The sequence below is a fragment of the Heterocephalus glaber genome, unplaced genomic scaffold, assembly GCF_053883595.1.
Source record: "Heterocephalus glaber isolate CG9 unplaced genomic scaffold, H.glaber_assembly_v1.0 deba00000818, whole genome shotgun sequence".
NCBI classification, from domain to species: Eukaryota; Metazoa; Chordata; class Mammalia; order Rodentia; family Bathyergidae; genus Heterocephalus; species Heterocephalus glaber.
In genome coordinates this window covers 8182952-8207422 of record NW_028258164.1, presented here as the reverse complement: position 1 = coordinate 8207422, position 24471 = coordinate 8182952, and the positions used below count along the sequence as shown (strand labels likewise).

Sequence of the window (24471 nt, the reverse complement as noted above, 5' to 3'; positions counted from 1 at the left end):
AGGAAGGACTTCTGTTGTTTTTATTTCATAAATACCTTTGCACAGTACCGTGACTTGCAAATGTATCCAATATAAGGTGCTTGAAATGTAGATGGACACAGTGAATATTCAATAACAAAGAACCTAGGTGTAGAGGAGGTGTTGATCAATATTTATGGAATTTAAAAAATGTTTGAATTTTTTTTAACTATTTGCCTTTGTTTTCTGAAAGAAATCTGAAAGTTGTTAGAGTGCAAATGGAGTCACTTGTGTCAACCCTAACGAGAAAAAGTAAATTGTGCCCAGTGGTTATTAAGAAAAGGTTCTTGTACACAACTACTTGATAACAACTATCACAAAAGACTCCCAGACTACAACCTTGTGTAAAGTCCACAGCAGCCCTGCACAACAAAAGTACTTCTAAAGGACATCTGCTGAACAACTATTTGTTCAACCTTGGACTGATGCCACTCTTGTTATTAATTACTATGGCCGAGGATTACTGTTTTAAAATATTCTATGTAATAATCCTCATTTTTGTCTTTAAAAATGTCCCTTTGTCTCATCCCCTTTGAATATACTCAGAATGTACTATGGTGTATTTATTCCCGTCACAGTGCCCTGCTAGTCTCATCATTATTCTTTGGAGACTCTCTCTGATTTATGTGTTTTTGTTTTCAATTTAGGTTGACAACTCTGTTCTCATCACAATGTTCATTATCAAGTCTGTAATGGCTAAGAGGGTTGTTTACTTTGATGACAAATGTATACCACTAAGTTTCTGAAAAGGGAGAGGCATACCCTGCATGATCACTGCAATGCCACCTATTCATTCCATTGGACTTGGCGTTAGGTAGAGAATCTAACTGGAAGAGTTGGGAAGCTGATTGGGTGAGAAATGAGAGGATAAAGCAAGCATGTGGATTCTTCCCTCTCTCCTTCATATAACTTGGGGAAAAGAAAGGGTTTTAATTCAACAGAAAATAGGAACTTTAGGACATACTAAGGAGAGACAGGAATTCATCACAGCACTGCTTGGAATCCCTTGTATTTCCTACCCTTGGCTGAACTAAAGGATCTGTTGTTGATAAAATTAGAAATCAGCATATGGTTAGACCCATCTGATCACACCCACCCTTCCTGTAACAGTGATGGGCGCTCATACACCCCACTTTCCAGAGCTGCCTCCTTTTCCTTTCTCTTTCCAAATCCACCTTCCCTCAAGCTCTCAGTCTGCACCTGGCTTCTGGTTTGAATGAGTTCTTGATTTATTTGCACCCACTAGGAATCTGGAGTCCAGATGCAAATGGAAGTTTTCCCTGTAAGTGTTGATGGCAATTGGATCATTCTCTGATTTGCATTATGGAGGCTTCAGGTTGTTGAGGGAGGGTTATTTTCTATCTCAGCTATACAAACCAACCTGTAATGGTTCTTAGAATTGAACGTTTTCCTTTGAAAGCAGAGGATAGAGATGGGTGTTTAGTTTAGCAAAATCCTGGGTTCAAATAAAAAGGTACAGGAGAAGGGACTGTTTAGAAATAGAGAAAGCCCATAGCTCTGGAGCCAGGTATAGGATAGACACAGAGTGGGAACCATTGTCCTGTGGGGTCTGAGAATGGAGGGGAGTCTCAGAGAGCCTGCAGGGGGAGAGACAAGTGCATCTCCCTTGGGCCCAGAGGCATTCTGCAGTTCTCCTTCAAGCAGGGTCATTTATAGCATGTTCCTAATTCTAGCATCAACAATGAGAGGTCATCTTATCTATTCTTACCATTTTCTGGGACTCTAGCCCTTGTCTGGAGATGATTTTACTTCAAGTTCTAGTCCAAGGTTTAGGACTGGTCTACATGCAGATGCGTGTATTAGGAAGACATTTGGAAACCCCTAAAGCATTCATACATAAAGTAGTGATTCAGTTTTTAATTTTCAAAGCAAGTGTGCAAAAACGCAAGATATGTTTGGAAAGTAATTAATTTCTATGTGAGGCTCTTTCCAGCCCACTTGATGGCTGATACATAATCCAGGGAGAACTGACTCATTGCAGATGATATTCATCCCACTCTCCTGGTTTGTACCTAGCTGCTAAAGCACAGAGATAGAGGTGATTTGGGAGGGTCTTTAGGAAGAGTCACAGCTGGCAGCCCACTTTCCTCTCACTGTTACACCTACCTTCAGGGCATTACCTTTTCTTTTTCCTTGCACTGCTCTTTTGGGTGCTAGCAGCTCTGTTCCTGTGTTCAACCATGTTGTTTGCACAGCAGCCTCAGTCATTAGAACCTCACCCTCTGGTGGTCAGAGGAAGGTATCGAGGGTGACACAAACACAAGTGTTCCCTGGGGAACTGCATCACATCTTCTTACCCACTTGGGTGGAAAACCTGGAACTGGCAGAGGTGCTCTAAATTCTGCCTTTGTCTTTTTCCATTTGCTCTTATGCTGTTTGAAAAAAAGCAATTCCTAACACTGAAGGACATTCACATAGCTGCCTAGGTGTGGGCCCCAAGATCTTATATAAAGGGGTTTCTTTTTAAATTATTCTGTCATTGGGCCCAGAGGAAAGGGCTTTTGGGCTGCCTTCTCTCGGGCGACTCCCGGCCCAGAGAAAGGGGCTTCCAGGTCACCATCCATCCTACCACTCCCAGCCCAGAGGAAAGGGCTTCCGGGCCACCATCCCTAGCCCCACTCCTGGCCCCTGTCCCACCTCTCCCAGCTCAGAGGAGGTGAGCCAAGTGGGCGCCAACAGCACCCCCCCACCCCCCAGTCAAAATGAGAAAACATGTAAATAAGTCTCAAAACCAGACTTCCAGATCACCTACAGCAACCCCAAAGGGAAATGAGATGGAACACTCTGATACTCAACCACCTGGACACACTGAACTGGAAACAAAAGGGGATCTGGAAAAAATGAAATCAGAAATAATTTCTCAGATAACAGGAGTAATTGCGCTCCTAGTGCAAGACATGATTAATAAATCTAGAGAGGAGCTGAGGAACATGATGGAATCCAAACATAGGAAACAAATGGAATCAATGAAACAGATGCAAATAGATTTCCAGGACATGAAAAACTCCATTGAAAGTCTACACAGCAGAATAAGCCAATGTGAGGACAGAATTTCAGATATAGAAGATAAGATTGCAATTAGTGACCAGGAAAAGAAAAATTGCTTCAAAATTATAAGGGAACACAAGAAATCAATCCAGCAGCTGCTAGACAATGCAAAGAAGAATAACATAAGACTGATTGGAGTCAATGAAGAAACAGGAGAGAGTGGAGATGACATAAAAATACTCTTCACAGAAGTAATGGCAGAAAACTTCCCAAGCAGGGGAAAAGAGCTTGACATACAGATAAGTGAGACATATAGGACTCCAAATAGCCTTGATCAAAAAAAATCTACACATAGGCATATAATTGTTAAGATTCTAGAAACACAACAGAAGAACAAAGTTATACAAGCAGTTAGAGAAAAGAAACAAATCACATACAAAGGAAAGCCCATCAGAATCATAGCAGACTTCTCAATACAAACCATCAAGGCAAGAACAGCATGGAGTGATGTATTCCAAGCCCTAAAAGAAAACAGCCTCCAACCCAGATTGATGTGCCCTGCAAAACTATCTTTCAAAATGGATGGAGAAATAAGATACTTTCATAACAAACAGCACCTTGGGAAATTCGTGAATACCAAACCAGCACTCCAAAGAATTTTACACAATATCCTAGGAACAGACATTGAGGATCACAACCCCAGGAAGCAAAGCAGAATGAATCCATCTGGCATGACAAGAAATTAAATGTAAAGGGGGAGAACCCTACAAAAAGAAAAAGTCATGGCAATGACAACTCAATATGTTTCAGTTATAACCATCAATGTTAATGGTCTCAATTCACCAATCAAAAGAAATAGACTGGCAGAATGGGTCAAGAAGCAAAATCCAACAATATGCTGCATACAAGAAACACACTTAATTCAAAAGGAAACTCATAGACTGAAAGTTACAGGGTGGAAAACAATACTGCATGTGACAGGAACCTGAAAAAAAGCAGGAGTAGCTATCCTCTTGGCAGATCAAGTAGATTTCAAACCAACACTGATTAAGAGAGACAAAGAATGACACTACATCCTTGTAAAGGGAACAATCCAAGAGTAAGAGAAGACAATCATAAATATCTATGCACCAAACACTAGTGCACCCAACTATATAAAACAAATACTAACAGACATGAAAAGTCATATATGCACTAATACAATGGTAGTGGGGGAACCTCAACACACCACTGTCACAAATAGATAGATTGACTAGACAAAAACTAAGTAATGAAATACTAGAACTCAATCAAACTCTTGAACAAATGAACTGAACAGATGTTTACAGAGTGTTCCACCCCACAAATTCAGAATACACATTCTTCTCAGTTGCACATGGGTCATTCTCCAAAATAGACCCCATACTCACACATAGAACATGTTTAAGTAAGTGCAAAGGAATTGAAGTTATCCCCTGTATGTTATCAGACCATAGTGCGATGAAATTGGAGATCCATAGAAAAACAAATTAAAAAAAATTTCATAACCACGTGGAAATTGAGCAACACACTTCTGAATAACCAATGGGTCACAGAGGAAATTAAAGAAGAAATCAGACAGTTCCTTCAATTAAATGACAATGACAATACAACATATCGGAATCTATGGGACACAGTGAAAGCAGTCTTATGAGGGAAATTCATAGCAGTGAATATGCATAGCAGGAAAACAGAATGAGCCCAATTCAACAACCTGATGCTGAACCTCAAGCTTCTAGAAAAAGAAGAACAGGATGACCCCAGAGCTCATACAAGGGAGGAAATTATAAAGATCAGAGGAGAAATCAATGCAATGGAGACTAAGAGAATGATACAAAAAATCAATGAAGCCAAGAGTTGGTTCTTCGAAAGAATCAACAAAATTGACAAACCCTTAGCCAACCTTGTCAGAAAACGGAAAGAATAGGCCCCAAACCATGCAATTAGCAATGCAAAGGGTGAAATTACAACAGACCCAGCAGAAATCCAGAGGATCATCAATACCTACTTCCAGAACCTATACGCCAATAAGATGGAAAACACAGAAGAAATGGACAGATTCCTAGATACATATGAATTACCAAAATTGAATGAAGAAGACCTAAAAATTCTAAACAACCCAATATCAACCAATGAAATTGAAAATGTAATTAAAAATTTACCAACTAAGAAAATCCCGGGCCCTGATGGCTTCACTGCTGAATTCTACAAGACATTTAGAGAGGAACTGCTGCCACTACTCTTTAAACTCTTCAATGAAATTGAAAGGGAAGGAATACTCCCAAATTCATTCCTGGAAGCAAGCATCACCTTGATCTCCAAAGCAGAGAAAGACCCAACCGAAAAGGACAACTATAGGCCAATCTCACTAATGAACATAGATGCAAAAATCCTTAATAAGATAATGGCAAACAGAATGCAGAAGATCATCAAGAAGATCATACACCCTGATCAAGTGGGATTCATCCCAAGGATTCAGGGATCGTTCAACATATGCAAATCATTCAATGTAATCCACTATATCAATAGAGCCAAGGACAAAAGCCATATGATTATTTCCATAGACGCAGAAAAAGCATTTGACAAAATTCAACATGGATTTATGATAAAAACCCTACAAAAAAATTGGAATAGATGGTCTCTACCTCAAACTGATAGAAGCCATCTATGAAAAACCAACCGCCAATATCATACTAAATGGTCCAAAACTGAAATCCTTCACACTAAGATCAGGAACAAGACAAGGATGTCCACTATCACCACTCTTGTTCAATATAGTTCTGGAAACATTAGCCATGGCAATTAGACAAGAGAAAGAAATAAAAGGAATAAAGATAGGTAATGAAGAAGTCAAATTGTCATTATTTGCAGATGACATGATACTCTATATAGAAGATCCCAAGAACTCCACCAGAAGTCTTCTAGAATTAATAACCAAATTCAGTCAAGTAGCTGGTTACAAGGTCAACACACAAAAATCAATAGCTTTCCTCTACACGAACAACAGACTCACTGAGAGAGAAATAGGGCAAACAATTCTTTTCACAATAGCATCCAAAAAACTGAAATATCTAGGAATCAACCTAACAAAAGAAATCAAAGACCTCTTCTCTGAAAACTATAGCACTCTGAAAAGAGAGATTGAAAATGATATCAGAAAATGGGCAGACATTGTTGGGACCAATGCTAATTAATTCTAGGGAAAAATCATTTGATTAGGCCTAGTTCTTCTGTGTACAGGCCAGCTATGGCATTCGAAGACATAATTCCATTTTGGCCTGGGGCCACAAGTGAGACTTTAGTGATCCCATGATGCTGTGATGCTCCAGGGCAAGACAACACCTGCAGGAGATATCCTGGGAGGAAAAAAATCTTCATCTGCATAGTTCCTCATTGTTCTTAGATTTCTACTGCCACATCTTTTGTTACACCTTGTTTATCTCAATGTGAAGTACTGAAATCTACATATTCATTTGTTACATTTGTTTCTCCTGATGTACTGAATAAAAGGTGCTGCAAACTAGGGTTTCTTGTCTTTGCTGCCCAGAGCAGCACTGATCAGACTCAAAGCTCAGCTTCTTCTCATAGTCTCATTTTTCTACCTTTCCTGTAATTCACTGTGTGCTGCCATGGCTCGCAGGAAACTAGGACTTACTGCAGAGGTTCTAGTAATGTCCCCTTTCCCTGTTCCCTACAAGACATCCCCTGCTCCTGGGTAGGAAGGATTAATTCAGTGAAAATGGACATACTTCCAAAACTGCTATATAGATTCAATGCAATTCTAATTGAAATCCCAGCAGCATACTTCACAGACCTTGAGAAAACAATCCAAAAATTCATTTGGAACAAGAAGAGACCCAGAATAGCAAAAGCAATTCTAGGTAACAGAGACATAGCAAGGAGTATCACAATCCCCAACCTGAAACTATACTACAAAGCTATTGTGATAAAATCAGCATGGTACTGGCAAAGAAACAGACCTGAGGACCAGTGGAACAGATTAGAAGATGCAGAAACAATGCCAGACACACTCAGCCATCTCAACTTTGATAAAGGAGCCAAGCACCCTCACTGGAGGAAAGATAGCTTCTTTAATAAATGGTGCTGGAAAAATTGGGTTTCAACTTGTCAAAGATTAAAACTAGACCTATATCTCTTGCCATGCACTAAACCAAAATTGAAATGGATTAAAGATCTAAATATTAAAATAGAAATTCTGAACCAGTTGGAACAGAGGTTAGGTAGAACTCTCCCCCCCCCTTAACTTTATTGGCACATTTTAGGTATAAAATACAGTTACATTCATTACTGGGATCTTGTACCATTACATGAGTCTCTTGGTTCTTATTTTTTTCCAATTTCCTTGCCCTCCCTTCACCCCCTCCACCCTTCCCTATTTGCAAAGACCTTGTTTCCATTTTTTTCCTCTTCTGATATTTTTTCCTTTCCCTTTTTTCCCTTCTCCTACCCCTCCCAATTCCCCTGCTCTTTTAGACCTTTTCTTCCTGTTACACAATATCAGTTATGCATTTTTTAAATTACAATATTAAGATCTAGGAGACATTACCACAGATTTTACAGAATTTAAAAGGACATAGAAAGCATACTACAAAAATCTTTTTTGAAATAAATTTGACAACTTCTAAGAAGTACCTTGGAAGACAAATTAATGAAACTAACTCTGGAGGAAATATAAAATTTGAATAGCACCTATTAAAGAAAGTATATTCCTAGCTTGAAAACCTACCTATATGACAACAGCAGGCTCATAAACATTGTAGCTGATAAATTATATCAAACAAAGCAGAAAAAAGAAGGAACACTTCTCCCCTCATTTTAGGATTGGATAAAGAAAATAGAAGAAAAAAGTATGAACATAGATAGAAATTTGTTTAAGAAAACAAACTATTAGAAGTCAGACCTGGCAGGATGTAGAAAGTGGTTTTGTTATAGGGATGGCGGTGTTGGTTCAGCATTGGAAGATCCACCCCCAAAAGTCATCATTTAAACAGAGGAAAGGAAAAAGCCATGTGATCCTGTCACTAGTTGGAGAAAAAGTATTGGACTAAATTTTACAGCTGTTCATGATAAAAGCTATCAGGAGACTAGAAGTAGAACAGAAACTTCTCAACAAATTAAAGACATGTACTCCATACTTCCAGCAAGAATGCCTTATATGAATGGAGAAAATACAATACTTTCTCCTGAAGGTGGGGAACAAGGGCTGATGTGCTTACTCTTTATCTGTCCATTAAACTTTGAAACCTAGTCCCCAGCAAAATAGTCAGGTAATAAAATGACACAACTAGGATAGGATTGGCACGGCAGAAGCAAAATCTTTATATGTAGATGAAATGATCATCTACAGAGAAAATACTAAGAAATCTCTAGGAGCCCCCAGAACTTGTACTTGAATTTAGCAGGATTAGAAAAACACAAGGTGTATATAAAAATTCAGGTCTGTGTATACTTGCTATAAATGAAGAATTGGATATTGAAATTTAAAAGTTATAGAGGAGTACAAAGCACTCAGAAAAGCCAAAAACAAAAACAAAAACAAAAACAAAAACAGTGTTGGAAGACATTTAGCACCCAATTTTAAGACTTCTTCTAAAGCTACAGTAATCAAGGCAGTGTTGGTGTAAGGAAAGACATATAGATCATTGGAATAAAACAGAGAATCTAGAAATAGAACCATACACATATGGTCCACTGAGCTTTGAATTATTATTTAACATTAGCATTTTATAGAATATAAACTCAATTCAAGAGCCGAGGAAGAGATAGTGTCTTCAGCAAACAGCACGAGAACACCTGGTATCCGTATATAAAAAATTAACCTCAACCCTTTTTTTCCATACATGAAAATAACTTGAAGGGATCTATGAACCTAAATAAGAAAGTCTAAAAGTATAAAACTTTAAGAAGAAATTATAAGGGAAAATATTTATGAATTCAGGGTAGGCAAGAACTACCTAGGATACAAAAAACATGATGTATAAAAGAAAAAGATTGATAAATGAGATTCCATCAAAATTTAGAACTTTAAATGACATCATTAAAATGAAAAGTAGTCTGTAAACAGACCATATTTACAATGCATATAACCTATGACCAGAATATATGAGGAATTCTTAGAGCTCATTAATAGACAACCCAATTAAAATATAGACGTAAGAAGATGATAAATAGCCAGTATAGAACAAGGAGTGGTGTGCAACTCTAGAATCAGAAAAATAGTAATCAGTTCAATAATAAGATTGAATTATACACTCATTAGGGAGATGAAGTTAAAAGTTTTAAAACTTTGTCATGACTTTTTCTTTTTATTGGATTCTCCCCCTTTGCGTTTAATTTGTCATGCCCAATGGATTCATTCTGCTGGGTTTCCTGGGGTTGTGATCTTCATTGTCTTTTCCTAGGGTATTGTCTAAAATTTTTTTGGAGTACTGGTTTGGTATTCATGAAGTTCTTGAGGTGCTCTTTATCATGAAAGTATCTTATTTCTCCATCAATTTTGAAAGATAGTTTTGCAGGGTACATCAATCTGGGTTGGAGGCTGTTTTCTTTTAGGGCTTGAAATACATCACTCCAAGCTCTTCTTGCCTTGATGGTTTGTGTTGAGAAGTCTGCTGTGATTCTGATGGGCTTTCCTTTGTATGTGATTTGTTTCTTTTCTCTGACTGCTTGGAGAACTTTGTTCTTCTGTTGTGTTTCTGGAATCTTAATAATTATATGCCTATGTGTAGATTTTTTTTGATCAAGGCTATTTGGAGTCCTATATGTCTCACTTATCTGTATGTCAAGCTCTTTTCCCCTGCTTGGGAAGTTTTCTGCCATCACTTCTGTGAAGAGTTTTTTTATGTCATCTGCACTCTCTCCTGTTTCTCCATTGATTCCAATCAGTCTTATGTTATTCTTCTTTGCATTGTCTAGCAGCTGGTGGATTGATTTCTCGTGTTCCCTTACAGTTTTAAAGCAATTTTTCTTTTCCTCCTCAATAATTGCAATCTTATCTTCTATATCTGAAATTCTGTCCTCACATTGGTTCATTCTGCTGTGCAGACTTTTGATGGAGTTTTTAATCTCTTGGAAATCTATTTGTATCTGTTTTATGGATTCCATTTGTTTCCTATGTTGGGATTCCATCATCTTCCTCATATCCTCTTTTTTTATCTGTGTCCTCTCTAGATTTATTAATCATGTCGTGCACCATGAGCACAATCTTTGCTGTTATCTGAGTAATTATTTGTGATTTCATTTTTCCCAGATCCTCTTTGTTTCCAGTTCAGAGAGTCCATGTAGTTGAGTATCAGATTGTTTCATCTCATTTCCCTTTGGGGTTGCTGTAGGTGATCCAGAAGTCTGTTTTTGAGGCTTGTTTAAATGTCTTCTCATTTCCATGGGAGGGGGTGCTTCTGGCACCTACGCAGCTCACCTTCTCTGCTCTACGAGCCTGGGATGGCAGCAGGGGAGCTTCCTTCCAGGTGCTGGGACCAGCTGAGCTTCTCTGACCTTTGAGCCTGGGATGGAGGTGGGGAGCTTCCTTCCAGGTGCTGGGACTGGCTGAGCTTCTCTGCCCTAGGAGCCTGGGATGGCAGCGGGGGAGCTTCATTCTGGGTGCTGGGACCGGCTGATCTTCTCTGCCCTAGGAGCTTGGGATGGAGGCAGGGAGCTTCCTTCTGGGTCACCATACACTTTCGACAACTGCTGTATCCAGATCTGCTCTGTGAGGTGTGTAACACAGCAGCGCCCAAGGTGCAGTGGCTGCTGTTTCTGGGATCCCCGGAAGGTGCTGTGATCTCCTTAGCTTCTATAGGTTCAGCAGCAGAGTCCTCCTCTTTAGATGTCTCCAGGCACCCACACACCTGCTGAAGACGGGTCTGAGTTCTGGCTCTTGGAGATTTTCAGGACTTCACCAATCTTATCTCCTATAGCTGAAATTATGTCTTCACATTGGCTCATTCTGCTGTATAGACTTTCAGTGGAGTTTTTAATCTCCTGGAAATGTGTTTGCATCTGTTTTATGGATTCAATTTGTTTCCTATGTTGGCATTCCATCGTGTTCCTCAGGTTCTCTATTTTTTTTTCTGTATCCTCTCTAAATTTTTTAATCACGTCTTACACTATGGGCATGATCTTTGCTGTTATGTGAGAAATTATTTCTGATTCCTTTTTTCCAGATCCTCTTTCATTGCTAGTTCAGGGAGTCCAGGTGGTTGAGTATCAGAGTGTTCTTTCTCGTTTCCTTTTGGGGTTGCTGTAGATGATCTGGCAGTCTGGTTCTGTGGCTTGTTTACCTATCTTCTCATTTTGCGGCATTGTGGGGGAGGGTAGAATGGGTTTGTGTTCCTGGCACCTGCACAGCTCACCTCCTCTGGGCTTGACGCTGTCGCTCCCCTTCCCTGAAGTCTGCTGCCTGTGAGCTATGGTGCGCTGATCTGGAGGTCTCCTCTGGGCTTGGAGCCATGGCACGCCTACCCAGAAGCCTTCTGCTGCCTTGGATCCATGGTACACTGATCTAAAGTTCTCTTCTGGGCTTGGAACCATGGCACGCCTACTTCAAAGCCTTCTGCTGCCTGGCAGCCATGGTGTGCCAATCTGGAGGTCTCCTCTGGGCTTGGAGCCATGGCACGCCTACCCAGAAGCCTTCTGTTGCCTGGGAGCAGTGGTGCACTGATCTGGATGTCTCCTCTGGGCCTGTAATAAATGTTTATTCTGAATTTTTTTGTTAAATTGTCTTCAGTAGTTTTGGATAAATATTAGTAAATGAAGTTCATTTCTACTCTTCTAAAAGATGATTTTTGTTGGGTTTTCATATCTACAGTATATTAACTTCATTAAAAAATTGAAAGTTTCCTTTAATTTTCATTCTGTGATACAATTTGCTTAGCTTTGAAATTATCTGCTCGTAAAAATTCAGAACTGTCTTGCAAATATATTTCCTGGCACTTTTCGGGAAATGGCTCTTGACAACTTTCTCTAAGTCAACAATAATGAATATTTCATTTGGATTTTCTACCTCTCTTGGAGTTAAATTTCGTGTATTTTGTTTGTCTAGGAGCAAGATTTTCAAACTCTTGCATAGAATTGAACAAAACGGTTTTTTAAGAGAACTACAATTCCTCTAATTTGTGGTTCCTTTTCCTTCATGTGATATTTTGTTTATGATTTTCATCCTTTTCTTGATTATATAAGTTAATGACACTAATTCCATTGTCTTTTCAATGAATCATTTTTGTATTCACTTAAATTTTCCATTTGATCTTTATTATATCATTGTATCATCAATTATGTTTTACAGTATGTCTCTGAGTAGGGCTGTAGCCAGGCTAGTCGAGTCTGGATTATATTTAAGCAGGAGTCAATGTAGGGAAATTGATCTTGATTCCCTAGTCATCCTCTTTCCTCAGTTATCACCTTATACACGCATCTAATTTTCACCCTGTCAATGATTCCTTCCACTGGCCACCCTACATCAAAGGAGGGCCAATCTTCTTCACAGTTTTTAACCTCTGGAAGGTTATTCCATAGTCCCCCATATAGCCTCTTTAAAAGCTTTAAAACCATGTATTCTAATGGGGTGGCTTTTGATGCTTCTCCCATATCTACTCTGAGTTGACACAAATCACTCTCTCAAGTACTTTTGCTTTGGGAACAGTTTGAGTTCTATAAAATTAACAAGGAACCATACATATTTTTGAGTCTTTAGAGCAACAAAGAGTTTTTTTAAGAAATAGCCTGGGCTTTCACCAAACAAACAAGCAAACATACATAGTTCCTTGATAAATCACTTCTGGACACTTTCTCAAAATATGTTAGCTTTACAGTCTTATTAATATCTCTTTCTATTCTTTTAACAAGACAAAACCTTTATCATACAAAATTCTCTCATATCTAAAGTATATCTCTTGCGCTTATGGCCTTCTTAATATTTTTCCTCTGTCTCATTTACTATAAACCTTCTGTAACAAACTTGGCTGCAGGTACTTGGATTTTATTTATTTATTTATTTATTTATTTTTACTACTTGGATTTTTAAAGTGTCCCCTTTTTCCTTTTTTATTCTGTTCTCAAATTGTTACATTTTAAATTTGACTGGCTGGCAACAGAACTCTAAGTAGCCTTGAATTAGTATTTTTATCTTAAATCAACAGAGTTTAGAGAAGAACAAGTTAACCCTATAATTACAATTCAAGAATTTGCAATGTACAAGAAATATTTTAAGCACACCAATTAAACATCAACTGAAATTGGAAACTACAAATACATTTATCAATTACCTAAAATTTGTAATTTGATTTTTCTTGTAAAATCACCTTATGTTCAGAAGAGCATGGTCACAATTTTTTTTTTTTTTTTAACTTTGACTATTCAGTCCTAGGCTGGGATTGTTTTTGCTTCCAGGTGCTTGCAGGCAGGATCAAGCTGGTGACACTGAGCAAGCACTGGCATTGGGGCTTTTGAAACCAGGAGTGTTTTTCTCACTGTTTTGTTCCATGCTCTCTGGTACTTTCCCAGATGTTTTCATTCCATTTATTCACATGTACTCATGCATTTTCTTATTCCAGTTTTTTACAGTCTAGGTGTGGGTTTCATCCAACTCCCCCTGAGTCTGACTTCCCATCCCCCTTTTTGAGTCACTCACTCTGGGCCACTCTCACATTCAACTTTTGTTGGTAGTTTCATCTGACCTAATCCATGTCAGATATTCATTCACTCCAGAAAGTGATCAGGCTCCCCTTCTGTCCTAATGAGATAGATTCCCACTTGGTCTCCAAAACCTTACTGTGGTTCTGTAGTGTGCTGTTACAGAATCATCTTGAGTCCTAATAGGTTCTGCTGTGCTGGCAGGGGGTGGCTTCTGGGCTGTGGAAGGGCTGATTCCCTCTCCAAGCTGAAGTCTCACCCAGTGGCACCAGAGATCTCAGGATTCCCATAGCTTGGCCCCTCTCAGGCCTGCAGGCAAAGGAGACAGGAACTCTGTCATCTCCAGTCTCTTCTTGGTTACCAGAAATGTTGCATAATTTCAAAGGCAAGAGAGACCAACTGCGAATCAGGAGGATTTATTGGTGCATCTTGACTCAGCTGGACTCCGGTCCAAAAAGATTGAGGGATTGAACAAAGAAACTTTCAGTTTTCATACATTTAGTCAAAGTGGGGTCGTCTTTCTAGTGGCACAGTAAGAGAGTTTACTGAAACAGGACAAGGTCAGACATATTAGTAATTTAACCTCGTAGGAAGACAGTGTATTATGAATCATATAGGAACAGAGTATTATAAACTTTGTTTGCAGAATATAGTTGTTAGTCTTACCAGTACCTTTTAAGAACATACAGTTCCTCAGGCATTATAAAACTTCATTTACAGGAATATGACCACCTACCTTATCAATACCAGTCAGGTGGTTGGTCAGCCTTGAAGGAAGGCAGGTTCCTGAGTAACCAGGATGTCACAGGACTCTATTGACAAGAATCTTGTTGTTTACCTTATCTGTGACAGAACAAGAAGTTACAGCTATGGGTGGTGGTGGCGTTGGTGGTGTATAATCTGAAGGGGGATGGGGAATGGCCAAGGTTTGATTTTCCCTAAGTCCTTAAGTTATTTGATACTGTCGACTTAACAAGAGAGAGAAGGACCAGGACAGTAGAGTGATTCATTTATATAAAAATCATATTGATAAAAATTTCAAACATCCTGTGATAGAAGGGATAGTATAAAGAAACTCCATGTACATTAAACCTTTTGTATAAAAGAATCATCAACATATGATTAGTCTGAATGTCCCCACTCTGTTCTGTCTTCCTCTGTTGGATTATTTCAAAGAAAATCTCCAATGCAGTTCATTTTGCCTCTACATACTGAAAGTAGTTTTTGGACGATGGGCCTAATCCAAACAAAATGTGGAAGTAAGTGAAGAAATAAGGGTCCTGATAGAAGGGTAGAGAATATAGTGGTGGAAATGGATTCTCAGCCTGAGATTTTTTCCATGGCAGACTTTGAGCATATAAATGGGAAAATGAGAGATAGTGATAGGAAAGTGAGATACTTAACTTGTGATTTCAGATGTTTGTATTTTTTATAAAATCCAACAGGAGAGTCACTTAAACTAAGGTGCACAGTAACCTCACACACATCTTTTTTTTCCCCATTAAGTTTATTGGTACATTTTAGGTATAAAATACAGTTACATTCATCACTGGGATCTTGTACCATTACATGAGTATCTTGGTTCTTATTTTTTTTTCCCATTCCCCTGTCCTCCCTTCACACCCTCCACCCTTCCCTTTTTGCAAAGATTTTGTTTCCATTTTTTTTCCTTTTCTCATATTTTTTCTTTTCCCTTTTCTCCTTTCCCCTACCCCTCCCACTTCCCCTGCTCCTTTAGACCTTTTCTTCCTGTTACACAATATCAATTATACATTTTTAAAAATTACAATATCAAGATCTAGGAGACATTACCACAAATTTTACAGAATTTAAAAGGATATAGAAAGCATATTACAAAAATATTTTTTGAAATAAATTTGACAACTTCTAAGAAGTACCTTGGAAGACAAATTAATGCAACTAACTCTGGAGGAAATATAAAATTTGAATAGTGCCTATTAAAGAAAGTATATTCCTAGCTTGAAAACCTACTTATATGACAACAGCAGGCTCATATACATTTTAACTGATAAAGTATATCAAACAATTAAAGCAGAAAAAAGAAGGAGCACTTCTCCCCTCATTTTAGGAACTCAACATTGTGCTAATCTTAAAACTGGATAAAGATAATAGAAGAAAAAAGGATGAACATAGATAGAAATTTGTTTAACAAAACAAACTATTGGAAGTCAGATCTGGCAGGATGTAGAAAGTGATTTTGTTATAGGGATGGCAGTGTTGGTTTAGCATTGGAAGATCCACCCCCAAAAGTCATCATTTTAACCAAGGAAAGGCAAAAACCATATGATCCTGTCAGTAGTTGGAGAAAAAGTATTGGACTAAATTTTACAGCTATTCATGGTAAAAGCTATCAGGAGACTAGAAGTAGAACAGAACCTTCTCAACAGACCAAAGACATGTACTCCATACTTCCAGCAAGAATGCCTTATATGAATGGAGAAGATACAATGCTTTCTCCTTAAGGTGGGGAACAAGGGCAGATATGGTTATTCTTTATCTGTCCATTAAACTTTGAAATCTAGGGCCAAAGAAAATTGTCTGGCAATAAAATGACACAATTAGGATAGGACTGGCAAGGTAGGAGCAAAATCTTTATATGTAGATGAAATGATCATCTACAGAGAAAATACTAAGAAATCTCTAGGAGCCCCTAGAACTTGTATTTGAATTTAGCAATATTAGAAAACACAAGGTATTTATAAAATTTCAGGCCTGGGTATACTTGCTATAAATGAAGAATTGGATATTGAAATTTAAAAGTTATGTAGGAGTACAAAGGACCTAGAAAAGTTAAAAAAAAGAAACAGTGTTGTAAGACTTTTAGTACCTAATTTTAAGACTTCTTCTAAAGCTGCAGTAATCAAGGCAGTGTTGCTGTAAGGAATGACATAGAGATCATTTGAATAAAACAGAGAATCTAGAAATAGAACTACACATATATGGTCCACTGCGTTTTGAAAGATTATTTAACATTAGCATTTTATAGAATATAAACTCAATTCAAGAGCCGAGGAAGAGATAGTGTTTGCAGCAAATGGCACTAGAACACCTGGTATCCATATATAGAAAATGAACCTCACCCCTTTATTGCCATACATGAAAATAACTTGAAGGGATCTATGAACCTAAATAAGAAAATCTAAAAGTATAAAACTTTAAGAAGAAATTATAAGGGAAAATGTTTATGAATTCAGGGTAGGCAAGAACTAGGATACAAAAGATGTGATGTATAAAAGAGAAAAAATGATAAATGAGATTTCATCAAACTTTAGAATTTAAATGACATCATTAAAATGAAAAGTAGTCCTTAAACAGATCATATTTACAATGCATATAACCTATGAGCAGAATATATAAAGAATTCTTAGAGCTCATTAATAGAGAACCCAATTAAAAAGTAGACATAAGAAAATGATAAATAGCCAGTATAGCACAAGGAAAGGTGTGCAGCTCTAGAATCAGAAAAATACTAATCAGAACAATAACAAGATTGAATTATACACTCATTAGGGAGATGAAGTTAAAAGTTTTTTTTTTTTTTTCTGGTACAGGGGATTGAACTCAGGTCCTTGCGCTTGCACAGCAGGTGGCCAAACCACTGAGCTAAATCCCTGGCTCCTGAAATTAAAAGTTTTAAAAGCCTTGTCATGACTTTTTCTTTTTGTTGGATTCTCCCCCTTTGCGTTTAATTTGTCACGCCCAATGCATTCATTCTGCTGGGTTTCCTGGGGTTGTGATCTTCATTCTCTTTTCCTAGGGTATTGTCTAAAATTTTTTTGGAGTGCCGGTTTGATATTCATGAAGTTCCTGAGGTGCTCTTTCTCATAAAAGTATCTTATTTCTCCATCAATTTTGAAAGATAGTTTTGCAGGGTACATCAATCTGGGTTGGAGGCTGTTTTCCTTTAGGGGTTGAAATACATCACTCCAAGCTCTCCTTGCCTTGAGAGTTTGCCTTGAGAAGTCTGCTGTGATTCTGATGGGCTTTCCTTTGTATGTGATTTGTTTCTTTACTCTCGCTGCTTGTAGAATTTTGTTCTTCTGTTGTTTTTCTGGAATCCTAACTATTATATGCCCATGTGTAGATTTTTTTTGATTAAGGCTAGCTAGAGTCCTATATGCCTCACTTACCTGTATGTCAAGTTCATTTCCCCTCCTTGGGAAGTTTTCTGCCATCACTTCTGTGAAGAATTTTTTTATGTCATCTGCACTCTCTCCTCTTTCTTCATTGACTCTAATCAGTCTTATGTTATTCTTCTTTGCATCGTCTAGCAGCTGATGGATTGATTTCTCATGTTCCTTTACAATTTTAAAGCAATTGTTCTTTTCTTGGTCACTAATTGCAATCTTTTCTTCTATATCTGAAATTCTATCCTCACATTGGTTCATTGTGCTGCGCAGACTTTTGATGGAGTTTTTAATCTCCTGGAAATCTGTTTGCATCTGTTTTATGGATTTCATTTGTTTCCTATGTTGGGATTCCATCATATTCCTCAGATCCTCTATTTTTTTATCTGTGTCCTCTCTCGATTTATTAATCATGTCTTGCACCATGAGCACAATCTTTGCTGTTATCTGAGTAATTATTTGTGATTTCATTTTTCCCGGATCCTCTTTTGTTGCCACCTCAGAGAATCCAGGTAGTTGAGTATCAGATTGTTCCATGTGGTTTCACTTTGGGGTTGCTGTAGGTGATCCAGAAGTCTGTTTTTGAGGCTTGTTTACTTGTCTTCTCATTTCCACACGTGTGTGTGTGTGCGTGTGTGTGTGTGGGGGGGGTGCTTCTGGCGCCTGCACGTCTCACCTTCTCTGCCCTAGGAGCTTGGGATGGCAGCGGGGGAGCTTTCTTCCAGGTGCTGGGACCGGCTCTGCTTCTCTGCCCTAGGAGCTTGGGATGGCAGTTGGGGAGCTTCCTTCTGGGTGCTGGGAACGTCTCAGCTTCTCTGCCCTAGGAGTGTGGGATGGTGGTGGGCCATACACATCTTTTCTACTGACCCAGTTCTTTCTCATTTAATAATAATATAAATCTCTTCAAATTTATATTAGTTATTAAAAGTTCTGAATAGTTCTAATGATGCAAAAAGGCATAAAACAAACCATAAATGTTTTATGTATCCCAAATATTCAATGCCACTAGTTAGAAGTCCTGTTGATAATTTTTGCTACCTTATTCTAGAAATTTTATACATATATATAAATACATATGAAATAAATATTCTGCAAAAGCAGAAACACAAATGGATTAATAAAATATTTTCTAATTTTTTAGTTAGCATATTGTAAAATTTAAAATCTATACATACATTTCTTTCCTTTAAAATGTCAATATAATATTTTATATTTGGATATATGGTCTTCTCATTAATGAACAAGGCTCTAATAAAAGATCTTCAAATATTTTTGAATCTATAGAAATTGATACAGTTATGTCTATAGGAAACTTTTTAGAGATCAATTTTTGAAGTTGAAAGATACTTTATGCATTGTTAATCTTTTGAGATATTTTGAAAATATTTAGTTTTTGGTTGTACAAAACTTGATTTAAGAATCCTACCCTGGGATAGCTACAGCTTTGTTGTTTCTTTTCTTTTTTATTGTTTAGTAAATGTTTGCCATGCATAATGATTACATTCATTGTGGGGTGTTGGTACATGTACATAACACACCTCAATACTTTTTATGTCCCCTTCTCGTTCCTGTGTCTCTTGATTTTGTTCCAATTTACAGAAGATCTAGCTCCCTTTTGCCTACTATATATCATTTTGAATGTGCTTAAAATGTGTGTAGAAGGAGGAAGAGTAGAGTTATCATGAACTAAAGTTTCAGAACCTTCTATTTTGGTGGCTGTCTCAATGCTGGCTGCACATCAGAATTACCTGGAGAATTTAGAGGATTGTCTAAGTTCCACCACCAGAAATTATGCTTTAATTGATTACAAGGTCCAAGGCTGGACCTCGACATTCATGTTTTCAAAAGTCAACTGTGGAGATTTTAATATGTAGCTAGTATCTCGTATCATTGCTGTAGATAGAACAAGAGAAGGTAGACATAATGAGCTCAGGTAAAAAAAAATACATGAAGCATCACTAGGATTGTTCTCCTAAAGCACAACAGAAAAATAAAGATCAACCTTCTATAAAATAAAAATCCACTCCAGGTGAAGGGATCAGATCAGGTCTGAGAAAAAAGCAGAAGGGAAGACAGAAGTGTACTAAGGGCAGGGCTGGTTGCCCCAGGTCCTGTCATCCTCTTAGGTGCTTATCTACAATCTACTTTTTTGGGTAAAGATGAATTTGAGGTTGAAGCTTCTTCCAAGCTCTTCTTAACCCAGGGTTGTCTTAAATCAGTAGAATTGAGTGGTCAGCTGGATAGGCAGCTATGATGATTTTGAGCAAAATAGTCCAGAAAAAACTGTTAGAAAGGATGGAGGTCAGAGAGAGAAACAAGGCAACTGCATTGAAAATGTAGAAAATGAGAAAGTAGCTGATTGCTGATGGCCCCTATGTGAGCCTCTATACTGGTGTCTCTGGAACCGGTGGCACTGTTTCTCATCAGCAGGGTGTGTCTCTTGAGAGAGATGATCAGGAGAGTGGCTGTCACGATGAAAATTGAAAGAGGAATGAAGATCCCCAAGTTAAAGAAAACAGTCAGCTTGACCACATTGGTCCTTGTGTAGTTGGAGTGGTGGAAAGCAAAAGAACTATTATAACTCACAGTGTAGATGCTCTTGTCAAACATGCTGGAAATGAAGGAAATAATCACTGATAACCATAGGAGCCAGGGAATCAATCTAGAAATTCTCCACTTCAGCTTGAGGTAAAGGGGATAGGAGAAGTTGGCAATCTTCACAAAATAGAAGAAACTGAGCACAGCAGTGAACCAGAGGCCACAACAATTTAAGAACATGAAACATACTTGGTATGTGTAATATAAGACATGTTTGAAATAAAAAATTGAGATTGTATAGATTGAGATATTTTCTAGCATCATGAAGCTTTGGAGGGCCAATCTGGATGCACTCAGGAAAAGCAGGATCTTGCCAGTTGTGGAAATGGCCTTTTTCTGAACCCATACAGTCACATTTACAGACATGATGAACCCATTTAAAATGATCCCAACAAAGTGTTCAGTGCTTGTGATTGTTAAAGTTAAGATAACAGATAATGATAGTTCATATTCTGAAGAGTTGCTGGGTTTAGCCATCCTGAATTGTGGCTCCTTTCTGGATTCTACAGGAAAATGTCTTCTTAGCATTTGAGGGACAGATCCTTGATAACTGCCACTATTCAGGTCATAGGTGGAAGCACATCATTTTCAAATTCAGTGCATTTGTTCATCTCAGAATTCTTGACTCTTGTACTGGAGATGCAAATGATGAGAGAATCTGGTTCCTAATGCTTTCCTTATTTGGGGACATGGCACCAGTGAAGCACTGAATAGATTCTCCTATAGACTAACTTGGCAATGAGAGCCATATTATTGGTAGCTTTAGTTAATTTTGAGCATTTCCCACCAAGTCACCATTTAACATAGTTCCATTTGTGATTCCAAGGAACTGGTAGAAAATAATACTACAAAGATGTATTTAGTTCTTACTTCATGCCAGGCAATGTCCAAATAATTTGTATATATTACCACATTTAAACATCAAGACAACTTCATGAAGCATGTGACTTTATTATTTTCATTTTGGAGATGAGGAAACTGAGGCATAAAGAGGCTTAAAAACTTGTCCAAAGCACACAACTATTGTGTCAGAGGTGAGGTTAGAAGCCAAAGCATCCTAGGTCATGTTCTTGCTCCATATATTATATTGCCTACACCTATGTGGTTCTTTTGTGTGTACCAAAGACCAAATGCAGCTGCCATTAACTATGACTTTTTTCCTGGTATCTTTTTATGATGTTTGTACCATTTAAAGGAAATAATAAAGCAAAGCAATGCTAAGTTCTAAGAGATAGGACTTTCTTTGCAAAACAAATTACTTGATTAACAAATTTCTTTAATTAGACAAAAGTAACTATACCCAACACACACAAAACATACAGTTACCTTTTATTTTAAACAAAACGCTCGGAAAATAAAGGTTGAAGGAAAAGTTCTCTAGGCCCTTAACAAGGACTCCAATTAGCCATGATCAAAAAAAGTCTGAACCAAGGCACATAATAGTCAAGATTCTAGAAATTCAACAAAGAACAGAATATTGAAAGCTGTTGGAGAAAAGAAACAAATCACCTGTAAGGGAAAGCCCATTGGTCCAAGTCAAGGAGAGCTTGGAGTGAAGCATTTTTAAGTCCTAAAAGAAAACAACCCCCAGCTCAGATTGAGATATCATGCAAAACTATTTTTCAAAATTGATGGAGAGATAAGATACTTCAATTACAAAGGAAAACTGAAGAAATTCATGACCACCAAGCTAGCACTGTAAAGTATTCTGAAGGACATTCTAGAAAGGGATAATATTTAGCCCCATTTCTCTTGCAGATGACTAGGGATTATCACAAAGATCCTTCAAGGACAGGAGCTGACATCTGTCCCTACATCTGAATTTTTCCAGAAGGCTCAGCAAAAATTGAAATGAGAGAAGCAGAGAGCTGGGACAATAAGAGCTTTCCTGGAAAGCTGCACAATTGCATCTCCCATGCAAATAATGTAAATACATGCATCCTAGGAGGAATAATACACAGAAAAGTAATTAAGCAGCTTCTTGCTTCCTGACAGTATCATAAGAAACAAAACATATATATCTGGACTCCCCTATTCTCATAAAATTTCTATTTCTCTACCTGGGATTTTCATTAAACATACTCTGCATCCAACAGAAGATATCCACTCATATAGATTAATTTTACCTAAGGATGAAAATCGGGTAAACTGAATATTAGCATCAAATCATTTACTCTTTTAGAATTGGGGTTCCTGATGTCAGCAGGAATATACTTAATGAAATGGGGGCTAAATAAAGTATCAGAGTTAGAGTGAGTAGGGAGCCCATGGAAATGCCCATCTATCAACCAAATGGGAGAACCATGGAAGGATTTGGAGTCCTGTGTCAGATAAGAAGGTGAACTTCAAGAGTGGGTGGGCTGGTGTAGCTGAAAAATTCTATGCTCCTATTTCTGCAGAGTTCTTGAGTTCTAGAGTATAGGAGCTGAAAAGGACCGTGCAGTGTCCCAAGGTGGGAGCTACATTAGGGAGTGCTACCTCTATCCATTCATTTTATATTTTATTCAGTATTGCTTCTGGATTGAAAAGGATTGCTCTCAAACATAGGTGCTATGCAGGAAGTCTTTTATTAGGCTACTCTGCCATTTATCCCTATATTTTCTAAACCTTTTTTTCCTTTGTACTTTCTCCTCTCCTCGCTTCCTTTATTCAATTCAATTATTACAGGTTCTAGAATGTTATCTTTAAAAATCAGTTATATATTTTTATGGTTCAATAATCAAAATTGCTTAAAAGGTAGACTGTTGCTTAATAATTCATACCTGTTCCACTTCACCCATTGCCCTCTATGGGAATTAATTCTTTATTAGATTCTTATGTACCCATAGTGTTTCTTTAAGCCAGTATTTGAATAAATAGAATAAATATTATTACGTTCCTAATTTCCCATCAAAAACTTACCAAACTATCATCTATAGTTCATTATTCTTATTTACAATTATGACCTGGAGATTTTTCAATATAGTATTTAAAATTTCTTTAAAAGTCTATATTTACTTAGTTTTATATGTAAAGCATTGTTTAGTTTTGTTTAGTTAAGCAGTTTTAAAATTAGTAGATACTATGATTCTCTTGAAACTTTTTCTACTGAAAATATGCTGTGAAGAAAAGGCTTTTTGTAAATAATTTTGTCCTGATTACAGGCTTATATGTTGGGTAAGTCTCAGAAGTAGAATTGTTGGATCAAAGAGAAATGTATTAGTAAATTTGATGGTTTTAACTAAGTGAGTGTGGTTTTTACTATTTTTTAAATGAATGAGAAATATTTGAGAGGACTTGTTTCTCCTTAGCCTCATCAATATTATGTTTTTAACTCTTAGTACACATTTGCACTACATAATAATTACATTCACTGTAGGGAATTGATGAATGTACATAACACATTTCCTTTCTTTTTCTACCTCCCTCTCCTCTCTTTTATTTTCCACCATCAGCTTCATTTATTTTTTTATAAAATCTTACAAAGTTAATTATCATGTATACAGATTTACAACCAGACTAATATGCCAAAGAACACATAAAACATGTAAGGCAGTTGTACTAAGGGAAGGTACACTTTTAGATACATTTTCCATCCTAGGCATGGTATCATTTTTTTTCTCTTTTTTCCTATTATCTGTCTTTTATTTTACTATATATATTTTCATATAAGAAGAAACCATGCAATATTTAAGCTTGTGTGTCTGAGTTACTTCACTTAACATTACACTCTCAATGTTCATCCATTTTCCTACAAATGATTAGATTTATCTTTCTTTATGATAAAGTCATACTCCATTGTATAGAAACTCCACATTTTTTAATCCACTCATCTGTTGATGGATATATAGGCAGTTTCCAAGATTTAGTTATTATGAATTGCACTGCCATAAACATGGGTATGCATATATCCATATGGTATGTCTTTAACTATTTTGGGAAGATTGGTGTTTATCTGATTTGTCATGTCTACTAGTGTTTTATGAAGTTGGATGTACAGGTATTTGGTGCATATATATTTATAATTGTTAATGCTTCCTGTTGAATTGTT

At 37.3% G+C, this 24471-nt stretch overlaps 1 protein-coding gene and 1 long non-coding RNA gene across 5 annotated transcripts in view; one reads left to right on the top strand and one right to left on the bottom strand.

Annotated features, from left to right (window-relative positions):
• LOC106010714 (uncharacterized) overlaps window positions 1-24471 on the top strand; it is a 243601-nt gene that overhangs the window by 56199 nt on the left and 162931 nt on the right. The window lies entirely within an intron of this gene.
• On the bottom strand, window positions 19978-20969 carry Tas2r39 (taste 2 receptor member 39). The gene is given in 3 exon segments (XM_013078002.2): window positions 19978-20022; window positions 20024-20207; window positions 20209-20969. Coding segments are annotated over 3 exon segments (990 nt in total).